Here is an 11,926-nt window from a genome sequence, read left to right on the forward strand (position 1 = left end):
GACACCGTTGACCGTTTGTTTGTTGTAACAGTAAAGCTTGGCGGTATGCTTGGCTAATGATCTACGGGAACAACGATGTCAACGGTCAGAATCGACACGATTCAATTAGTGCACAAAGTTCTGGATTTAGAATTTCAAATTTTGTTTGCGTATCGCTGGAAAGTTGGCGGCCTATATAAAGTGACTTACGGGATCGGTGGCCTCCAATTAGTTGTCCGGTCAATACTGCAATTCGGTCCGTGAAAACGCAGCGCCAAGGGATAATCGAAAATGCCTTCCCGAGAGATCGAAGCCGTGGGCAATGGTGAAAGTGTCGTTATAGCGGGAATTTCGGGCCGTTTTCCGCAATCGGATAATGTGACTGAATTTGCGGACAATTTGTATGCAAAGCGGGATTTGGTGGATGACCGGGAGTTGCGTTATCGGCATACGGTGCAGAATATGCCCCGCAGAACGGGAAAAATTAATGACATCGATAAGTTTGATTGTGAGTTTTTCGGAATTAATCGACAACAACGGGACACTATGGATCCTCAGATGAGAAAGCTACTGGAGCACGCGTGGGAAGCGATTCTTGATGCTGGAATTAATCCACAGTCCGTGCGGGGGTCTCGAACCGGAGTTTACTGTGGGATATGCTTCTCGGAAACGGAGGCTCGGATGTTTTATGGAGTACGGCCGCAGGAGGGTTTGGCTGTTTTGGGGTAAGTTGTATGAATCTGTATTCGTGAAGTATGAATCTCTCTTGTCTTTTGTAATCTTTTGTCGGTCGGTTTTGTTCGGAGTTTTGGTTATCAAGGTTTTTGGAACTTCAGGACAATGCACTCCGACAAATTTCTTGTTTCCAGATATACGAACTTCGACCACTTCGACTTACTTCGAACTGCACATTAGCGATGCTATGTAAATTTTCCTTTTTCCCACAGAACAGTCAAGTCGCAGTTAGCGAATCGGATTTCGTACATGCTGGATCTGAGGGGTCCCACGTTTGTTGTGGATACGGCCTGCAGCAGCTCGATGTATGCCATGGACCTAGCTTACCGGGCCATAATGAACGGAGAGTGTGACTCGGCCATCGTTGCGGGGTCCAACCTAACTCTTCATCCCTACATCACCTACCAGTTTGCGCTGCTCGGAGTGATGGCTAAGGACGATTACTGTCGACCTTTCGACAAACAAGCCAATGGATACTCTCGGGCGGAGGCGATTTGTGTAGTGTATCTACAGAAAGCGAAACACGCGAAACGTATTTATAGTTATGTCGTCCATTCGAAAACGAACTGTGATGGTTTCAAGCCCGAGGGTATTACTTATCCTTCAGGAGCCATTCAGCAGCAGCTGTTGAAGGAGTTCTACGAAGATATTGGGATCAATCCGACCGAGGTTAACTACGTGGAAGCTCACAGCACCGGAACAGTTGTAGGAGATCCCGAGGAGTGCGACGCCCTGGATAAGGTGTATTGTCTTCGACGTGATGGACCCTTGGACGTTGGATCGGTGAAGTCTAGTATTGGACATACAGAAGCAGCAGCAGGTGTGTGTTCCATTGCTAAGTGCATCATTGCGATGGAAAAGGGGTTGATTCCTCCAAACATAAACTTCACCGAAAACAAACCTAGCATTCCGTCGCTGGTTGAAGGTCGATTGAAGGTTGTAAGCGAGATAACTTCATTGAAGGGCCCTCTAGTTGGAATAAACTCGTTTGGTTTTGGAGGTGCGAATGCCCACACTTTACTCTGTCGGAATTTGAGAGAGAAGAAGCGTTACGGACTTCCAAGTGACGATATCCCTCGATTACTAGTATGGTCAGGCCGAACCAAGAAAGCGCTTCAGGATATGTTCGACGCAGTTGCGTCAAAACCACTCGATGCCGAGTTTATTGGCCTGTTGCATAACATTCAGCAATACCCCATCACAGGTCATCGATATCGCGGCTTCGCAATTTGTGACAAAAACGGTGACAAACCTACGACAGTACAGAGCAGTTATATCGATCGAGTTAAACTAGAACAGCTACCTTTAGCAATAGTTCTTGGAGGAATTAACGTCCACTGGAGAGAGCAGCTTGAGTCGCTAAGAAGGTTTGAACGAGTGGATCTCACCCTAACTCAGTGCATCAAATATCTGTTGACCCTTAAGTTTGACCTCATGAAGATTCCATCCGAACGCCAGTTGATCCTGTACGATATGGTCGGAACATCGGTACTTCAGCTAGCGACTGTCGATTTGCTGACGTCGATCGGTGTGGAGTTCGACTACTACGGAGGACATTCCGTGGGACAGTTTACCTGTGCCTACATCGATCGATGCTTAACGTTGGAAGAAGTCATTACTCTGGCCCTTTGGCACGGACTGGCGTACTCAGAATGTGAAGCACTATGCGAAGGATCCGTTTTGGTGCGGATGCAGTCGAAGGTGAATCAATTTTCTTCGGAATCCATCGAATGGAACGATGACGGTTCTTTCGCGGTACTCAGCGACAGTGAGTCGGCAGTTCTGAACAAAATTCAGAAATTCAAGGTTACCGAGGTCATTACCGAGACCCTTCCTTACTTAAGTTTGCACTTTGATTCAGCCAAAAACCTTCAACTCAGTAATAGACTCCAGCAAACGATTAACAACAACATGTACAAGTTTATGAACATTACTAAAAAATGGTTCACAGTTACGATTCCGAAGACCAGTGGCATTTTCCATTCTGTTAAAATGCACAACTCTGCTTCGATCGTCAATCTGCTTAACAACATCCCGAACCACAGTCTACTACTGGAGTTGGACTTTGGAGTATCTTGTCAAAACGTTCTCAAGGTTTTGAATCGAAAGCTTAACTTTCTCTCTCCGAATGTAGATACGCCTGATGTCATAAGCCGGTTTCTCAACGTCATCGGACAGTGAGTATTGCACCGAACAATTCAACACCTTCCGAAATTTAAGCTTATCCCTTTCAGCCTCTACATGACTGGACGCAACTTGGACATCGCTAAACTTTACCCGGAAGTGCAGTTCCCGGTGTCTCGTGGCACTCCGATGATAGCGCCCCTGATCGATTGGGATCACCGCGAGACGGCGTATGTTATGACCTACTGGGAAGGTACGGCCCAGTACGGAATGCTCAGTTTCAAGATCTCGCTAAACGACGAAATGTACAAATACATCGAAGGGCACTGCATCGATGGGCGGGTTCTGTTCCCGGCTACCGGTTATCTGTATCTGGTATGGGAGGTCATGCTGAGCTTGTCACATTTGGCACTGAATGACTTTCCGATCCAATTCGAAGATGTCCGGTTCCTGAGGGCTACCTCCTTTGCCAAGGGACAGACAGTGACCCTGGAAGTGCGCATATTGGAGTCTTCCGGATTTTTTGAGGTAAGTTGACTTTTTCTTCAACTTTTTCTTTCAAGAAAAGATAGCCTTATTTTCTCAACATTTCCAGATTTTGGAGGGAGAAACTGTCGTAACCACGGGGTACGCCAAGCGCCTACCTGGTGATTGGGAACCTCCCCGAATTAGTGATGGCCCCTCTAGAGCTGTTGCTTTGACTACCAGAGATTTCTACAAGGAGCTTCGACTACGAGGCTACCACTACGGTGGTCTGTTCTGATCAGTATTGCAGGCTCGCATTGATGGAACGCAGGCCAAGCTGCAGTGGCACGGGAATTGGGTAGCTTTTCTTGACTGCTTGCTGCAGGTTGGTTTGGTGGCCCTGGACACTCGCTCGCTGATGGTGCCCGTATCACTGGACAGAGTCTCTATCCATCCCAACAAGCATTTGAAACTGATGGAGTCTAGCGATGAGATAGATTTCTTCACCATGAAACACTGTGAAATAACCGGTACCGTGGTTTGTGGTGGAGTTGTTATGACTGTCCCACAAACGAATACCATTGAACGGCGGAGTCCACCGGGGAATCCAGTTCTTGAGAGGTACCGGTTTGTACCCTATCACTCGACCAGCAAGGTTTCTGTCGACGAGGCGATTCGATCATGTGTTCAAATTGCTCTGGAGAATACTGGTCTGTTCAGTCTTAACGTGGCAGAAATCCATCACCCCAGCCTTCCGGTGATCGTGGATTTGTTTGGGAAAGCAGTCGTAGATATTCCACTGGTGAAGTCTAGCCTTTCACTTCTTACGAAAGCAACAGTCGAAATTGAAAACGTTACGATCGTTACAGAAAGTATAGTGAATCAAAGCAATTTCCTGTTTGTCGTAGCACAGGCCGATCCATCGGATTCAACTTATCTGGGAACACTTTCCACAGCGTTGGTAGACAATGGATACCTGCTTCTTCGACAACCGGTTGATTTCAAGAAGTCAAACACCCCAGATGGATTTCATTTGCTAGCAACATTCTCGGTGGACACGAATGAAGTTTTGATCCTGCTTCAACGCAAGGCCAAGTTCACAACCGAAGCACTAACTGCTGTCCAGGTTACTTCCAACTGTATCGAATGGCTGCCTCGATTGAAGACGTTGATAAAATTGAAACCTGTCGTTCTCTTCAGTCAAAACGATCCCACTTCTGGAATTGTTGGCCTTTTGAACTGTATTCGTCGAGAGCCTGGTGGCCAGAATGTATGTGGTGTTTTCATAGATGACCCAAAAGCACCACCATTCGATCCAAAAGACTCTTTTTACCAAAAACAGCTGTCACTAGGTCTAGCCGTCAACGTGCTTCGTGATGGTGTCTGGGGTAGCTATCGACATGAACTTCTGCAGAAATCCGTTCATAACGAAGCAGTGCAGAACCATTGCTACGCGAATTGTTTGGTGAGGGGAGATCTATCGTCAATGTCATGGTTTTCGGGAGCTCTCAACGAACTACCAAGTGTTCCGAATATGGTTCGGGTTATGTATAGTTCTCTGAATTTCCGAGATGTAATGATCGCCACCGGAAGACTTTCTTCGGATATGATGGATCTTAACCGGCTAGAAAAGGAATGTGAGCTGGGCTACGAATATTCAGGTGTCGCTGAGGATGGTCGACGAATAATGGGCGTGTTAGCTTCCGGTGCATTAGCTACAATGGTCAACCACGATCCCCACTTAACCTGGGATGTTCCTAAAGAATGGAGCTTAGAAGAAGCGGCAACTGTGCCAGTGGTTTACGGAACTGTTTATCTAGCATTTTTCATGTGCTCCAATATCAAAAATGGAAGATCGGTTCTCATCCACGCTGGAAGCGGTGGAGTAGGTCTTGCAGCCATTCAAGTTGCATTGAACTATGGTTTGGAAGTCTTCTGCACAGTGAGCACCGAGGAAAAGAAGGCATATTTGCTGCGGACGTATCCAGGGCTGAAACCGCAAAATATTGGCAACTCTCGGGATACCTCGTTTGAGCAAATGATCAAAGTTCGAACCGGCGGAAGAGGAGTGGACTTTGTACTGAACTCTTTGTCCGATGAGAAATTACAAGCATCCATTCGTTGTTTGGCACCGAGAGGTCATTTCCTGGAAATCGGGAAGTTCGATATGGCAAGAAACTCAAAACTATCCATGAGTTTGTTCCAGAAAGGATTGACCTTCTCGTGCGTTATGTTGGATGCCTTGTTCACGGAGGATTCCCACCGGAAACAGGTCAGTTAAAAAGTTTTCACATTCAGAATATTTTCCTGATTATCTCATTTAATTCTACGCCACAGAACTTCCACAAGGTATTCGCTGAAGCGCTTGCTTCCGGTGTCATCAAGCCACTGAGAACGACGGTATTCGAAGCAGTGGAGCTGGAAAAAGCCATCCGCTTCCTAGCCACTGGAAAGCACATTGGTAAAGTGCTGCTGAAAATAAGGGAGCATGAATCCGACACACTGACGGTGCCCATCTCGTACATCCCTCGAATTTACTGCAGCTCCGATAGGGTTGCCGTGATCGTCGGTGGACTCGGTGGATTCGGGATGGAACTTGCCGATTGGTTGATCATCCGTGGGTGTCGAAAGCTGGTGCTGAGTTCGAGCCGAGGCGTTAGCTCAACTTATCAGGAGTACCGTATAGAGTGAGTATTTTATTTTTTTCTTGTGATAAAAACCAGCTTATCAGTGGAAATTCTTTGCAGAACTTGGAAAAAGTATGGAGTTGAGGTCACGGTTTGCACAGCTGACATAACAACGGAGCAGGGTTGTCAGGATCTGCTGAAACAGGCTTGCTCCCGGGGAGAGGTTTGGAGTATTTTTAACCTAGCTGTTAGACTTCGGGATTCGATTTTAGAGAATCAAACTTCGAAAAAGTTCGACGAATGTTTAGCACCGAAAGCCAAGGCAACAGAGTACCTGGATAAGTGGAGTCGAGATATGTGCCCCCGATTGAAGTATTTCGTAGTGTTTTCTAGTGTATCCTGTGGAAGGGGGAATGCCGGTCAGAGCAACTATGGTATGGCAAACTCTGTTATGGAGCGTATTATCGAACGAAGACATGCCAAGGGATTACCGGCCAAGGCTATACAGTGGGGAGCTATTGGAGATGTGGGACTGGTTGCAGATATGGCCGAAGAGAAGATCGACCTTGAAATAGGTGGCACAATTCAGCAGCGTATTACTTCGTGTCTTAATGAGATGGACACCCTTTTAGCTGTTGAAGATCCAGTTGTGGCTAGCATGGTTGTTGCTGAAAAACGTGTCGGTTCCAAAAATATAATTGAAGCTGTGATGAACATCATGAACATTCGGGAGCTGAAATCGATTTCGATGGAGAGTACCCTGGCAGACATCGGAATGGATTCTCTTATGGCGGTAGAAATCAAACAGGTGCTAGAGCGAGAATTCGAATTAATACTGGCACCACAAGATTTGAGAACGTTGACATTCTCAAAACTGCATAATGTTTCCGAAGCAAAGAAACTGAAAGCGGAAGCCGGATCGTCTACAGAGAGTACTGCTGGAATGCAACTATTGTTGAGGAATCTCGGCAACGAGAAGGAAAGTGGCTGCACAGTGCTTAAGCTTCCGTCTGCCAAAAGTCAGGGACGTCCGATTCTATTGATCCCAGGTATCGAAGGCGTAGCGGGTAACGTTTGGCATTCGGTGGCAGAGAAAGTTGAAGCTCCCGTTTTTCTGCTACAATCCATGAAAACGGTAGACTGTGAAAGCGTCGCAGAAATGGTAGACTGCATATTCGCGGAGCTTTTTGAAACCGTGTTTGACGAGTACGATAACTTTGTCATCGTGGGATACTCATTTGGGACACTTCTAGCTATGACCTTGGCTAAGCGACTCCAAGAAAAGGGAATGTTTGGAAAACTCTTACTTCTGGACGGAGCACCCAAACAGCTTAAGTTGCTAGCAGCCGGTTCGTTCGGAGAAATGACTACAGATCATCAGATTCAAACCAACCTCATGAGCAGCGTTCTTGCTACGGCCTTTTCAAGTCTTGCACTTGATAAGATGAAATCGATTCTAGAAGCTCCCTCATTCAACGAACAAATAGAAAAGTTGATCGAACTGTCAACAAATTTGACTCACTATTCACCAGAATATACGCGAATCATGCTGCAGGCTTTGTACAGACGAATAAAAATAGTTCTTAATATAAATTTTGACGAATTCAAGCAACTGGACCTGCCAATTGTCTTGGTTAGACCGACGGAGATTACCTATAAGGCCATCGAAAATGACTACGATTTGTCGCAGTATACCAAAGAAGAAGTTTCGGTGCAGATCCTGGAAGGCAATCATATGACCATACTGGAAAATCCAATTCTTCCAGATGTCATCAATCAGTTAAATGTGTAGAGAACAATAAACGAACAGTTCTGAAATAAGGAACAAAATTGATAACATGTCTTTACTGTCTTGAAATAAATTGAGAATCTACCAATTCTAAACGTTCGCATACCCACGATGATAGCACAAATTCTAAGTATTTCGAAGCTAAGGTTCGAGGGGCCGGCTGAATCAATAAGCTTCTATGTATTATGATTCAATTTTAGAAACTATATGACTTTGACACAGATATGAGCCCTGAGACTTGAGACCTAAACGAGACCTGTGTTAGAAGTGAGACGTAAGAAGTGAGATATCAGAAGGGGGAATTGAGACATTAGGCGGGAAAAGTGCCGCCTTACTTCTTATTACTCAATTCTCTCTTCTAACGTCTCAATGCTCACATTTTATTTAATATTTCTCACATCTTGCTTCTCACTTCTCACGTCTCGTCTCGTCAACGTCCTTTACTCGTAACTCCGCCTCTATTCGAGACAACTGCAAGAGATCAGTAACCTCTCCTCTAACGACTCCGCTTGGTTTATTTCGAGGCCCTCTCTTTTTCGCCCGTCCGTGTACCAAATCGAGAGCATCCTACACCGACTTGAGTGACTCACTCGCCGACGACATGAAGTCACTCTACCCGAGAGTATTTCGCGGCGTGAATACTCTTCCCCCTACGAGTTCGTCTGCGAAGAAAGTATAGTCTTATCCCTGCAGCTTCCGTCGTAGGGAGCGCGTTCTACTCAGATACTCCGCGGCTGTGGAGATATCCTACACAACGTTCACGACATACCCAACAGCTCAGCATACGCAGAAGGTAAAGTCTTATCTTTGTATACTCTACTGCTAGGATCGGACACACACTACCCGGATACCCCCACCGAAAGGGTCTTCTACTCCGACCGTGGTCCGGTCTTCCTCCTTCCTTTGCCTGGCAACTTAGGGGCTGGCAACCCTATGATTTTTGCCCGCCGTGTGCCGAATCGAGAGCAGTTTATCCTAGACACGCGCCTGTAACAGCATAAGTACGGGTCTCTTACACTTGCGACTCAGATGCATCCCGACGGTGATGTCGGCGACGGCGACGTGAGACCAGTCTACCCGAAAGTATTCCACGACGTGAATACTCTTCCCACTACGAGTTCGACTGCGGAGAAGGTCATGTCTTATACCCGCAGCCTCCATCGCAGAGGGCGCGTTCGAATCGGAAACTATAGTCGGAAGGTATAGTCTGCTAGGTTCGGACGCACACTACTCAGGTGCTCCCCGACGAAGAAGTCACCCTACATCGGTCGCGGACTGGTGCTGGTTCCAACTCCTCTGCAGGGCAGTCATGATCCGGGTGAACCTATCGCTGACTTTGCGCCAAGTATTGGCATCCTAACACATCCTCCGCACGATGTTGTCGACTGTCGTGTCTGGTCCGCAGGCGGCAAGCATTTATTGCGTACCCCTTCGAACCTTGGACAGTTGAACACTGCTCTGGTGTCTCAAGTGTGTCACTGCAGGTTGGGCAGAATGTCGTGGCCACGTGTCCAAACCGATGGTGGTACTGCATGAAGCATCCGTGACCAGTCAAGAACTACATATTTATGTCATGCAGAAATCTACCTCTCTATGTCTCCGACTCATCCAAAATCCGACATTTGGGATCAAGCGATGGGTCCACCGGCCGCGTTTCGAGCTGTTGCTGCCAGCTAAACATTGAGGCCTCTCTGGCATGTTTTCGCACATCGGGCATGTGCCTATGCTCGTAAGAAAAGATATCACGACTTCAGCAGCTATCGGTTCGGTATGCGCTGATAGCTCGCAGGTTCATCAGCCGCTGCACGCTGCAGATTACACTGCCTACTCAAGGCTGCTGCTCCGTACCGCAAAATGAACGAGGTCACACTCGTCAGGACCCTCTTTTTGCTGCAGCGGATCGCTGAGTTGTTCGACATGGCCCGTGAGAGAACTGCTGTCGCCATTGCCGCTCTTTTGTAGGCTTAGTCGACGTGGGCCGTAAAGCTCAGCCGGTCGTCGATCATCACCCTCAGGTACTTGATCGAACGCTTGGATTCGAATCCCACAAGTCTCACTCCCGTGGGTAGACGCAGTCTCAGCAGTTCGTCGTAATCCTTGTGGAACCCCTGCCGAGACACGCACTGTTTCCAGTCCCTCACTAGTCATATATTGTAGTTGGCAATTACGGAAATAACACTCCACCATCCTCCAGATATATGCCGGAATGAGCGACGACGCAATCGCTGCCCAACTGAAGCTGTTGAAGGCGTTCTTCACGTCAATGGTGACCACTGCGCGAAACCAGTCTCCTCTCCTGTTCTTCAGTCTGGCTTCGTCTGTTCCTTCGATGACACGCCTAATGGCATCCACCGACCAGCGGCCGTTCCGAAAACCAAACTGTTTATCGGATAGACCGTTCGCACCTTCGGTGTAGAGCTGTATCATGCTCCGGACCACCTTCTTTAGCACCTTCCCAGCAGTGTCCAGGAGACATATCGGGCGATAAGCTGATGGGTCACCTGGTAGCTTACCCGGTTTTGGCAGCAGCAATAATCGCTGCCGCTTCCACACGTCTGGAAAGACCCTCTTATCCACGTATTGTTGCAGTGATGACCGGGACATTTTGGGATGTTCCATGAGCGCGGCCTTCACTGCTACGTAAGGGATTTCAATCGGGCTTTCGGATCAAAAATAACTGACTTTCTGGTTCTAAAGTTGGTTCCAGACTGCTTTTAGTTTTCCAACATTCTTAAGTGGTAACTTAAAGTAAGGCCGAAATGAGTAAAGCGGAATTCAGGAAGACGACGCGCTATCTGCTTGGAAAACAAACATGTTTGTAAACATGTGGTAGCAGTTATTTGTTTATGACCGAGTTCTTCTCTGGGTCATGTTTGGTTTTTACGGAATGGCTTGAAGGAATGCTGGCAATGCATAATTCATAGCTCGGTTCAGGAAGGGTAACATTTAAAGTGATTGTTATGTTTATGATTACTGTAAAGGAAAGCAAAAAGGTTTAATTGCTAAGACTGTGAGGTCTCGCAGTGGAATAGGTTTTTACTACTGCGTGTGGGGTCTTGCAGTTTATGATGATTTTGGGAATTTGAGAATTCAGGGATGTGTGTATAAAGAAGATGGTTTGAAATGATAGGATGAAAGAAGGAATGGTTTGGAGGATGCCACAGATGCCATCCGGACCCGGAACTTTGCTCAGCTGGAGGGTCTTAGCAATGTCCCGTATTTCTTCCAGCGAACTCTGCTCCTCTTTACGCGTGTCCCAGTCATATGGGACGCTCGGCCATGTGACTTCCTCGTGCTCGTTCACGATTTCGCGCAACTTGTTCGGACACGTTTCCTGTGGCACACCCCCGCTCCGCGGTTTGGCCATGACAATCCTGTAAGCGTCGCCCCAGGGGTTGTCGATGGCGTCCTCGCAGAGTTGCCTGAAACGTGCCTTTTTGCTTGCCTTGATTACCCTGCAGAGGGCAGACCTCGCACTTGCGTAGGGCACTCTTCGCTCCGCTTTCGCTGATGGGCACCTCGCCCTCTGCATATATCGCCGTCACATGCGCGTGCGAGTACCCTCGTGACAATAACGATTCCATTACGATTAGAAAAAGTAGCAGTGATAAGATACATCCCTGTCTCACTCCAGCAGTTACCGGGATTGAATCGTGCAAGAAACCTTCGTGCAAGGCCTTGCTTCGCACTGTGCTTCGATGGGATGGATTAGTTTCTCTGGGACTCCTCGTCGCCTTAGAGTCGTCCAGATGTTTTTAAGGTTAAGTCGGTCGAATGCTTTTTCGAAATCAACGAACACCAGCAGAAGAAAGTCCTGGAATTCGTTGATTTGTTTCAGTATGATTCGCAGCGTTGTGATGTGGTCCACACATGATCGTCCGGATCGGAATCCAGCTTGTTGCCGTCGGAGTGTAGCGTCGATTTTCTCCAGGATCCTGTTCTGGATCACTTTGCAGAGTACTTTAAGGGTTATACAGATCAAAGTTATGCCACGCCAGTTACCGCACTCGGATATAATTTAAGCAATCCAATACTCGAAACCCTTTATTATGATTTTTTTTTTCATTTCCAAGGTAACGAATTTTGTCAATTATTCTTTCAGAACTTAGAGGCAGGGATGAGATCCCTCTGCGTCATGAGACGTGAAGCTTTGACTGTGAAGCCTTCTGATCCGTCACACTCATTTGACTATTCCTCAAATGGGTTC

The 11,926-nt window shown here is 47.2% G+C and overlaps 1 protein-coding gene across 1 annotated transcript; it reads left to right on the forward strand.

The window, feature by feature from the left end:
* Positions 1 to 221: 221 nt before the first annotated feature.
* LOC129745006 (fatty acid synthase-like) lies at positions 222 to 7,767 on the forward strand. The gene is given in 6 exon segments (XM_055737830.1): positions 222 to 704; positions 927 to 2,891; positions 2,949 to 3,366; positions 3,434 to 5,575; positions 5,641 to 5,990; positions 6,051 to 7,767. Coding segments are annotated over 6 exon segments (6,981 nt in total). The 5' UTR covers positions 222 to 270; the 3' UTR covers positions 7,723 to 7,767.
* The last annotated feature ends 4,159 nt before the right edge of the window (positions 7,768 to 11,926 follow it).

This window comes from Uranotaenia lowii, chromosome 2, assembly GCF_029784155.1.
Source record: "Uranotaenia lowii strain MFRU-FL chromosome 2, ASM2978415v1, whole genome shotgun sequence".
Classification (NCBI taxonomy): Eukaryota; Metazoa; Arthropoda; class Insecta; order Diptera; family Culicidae; genus Uranotaenia; species Uranotaenia lowii.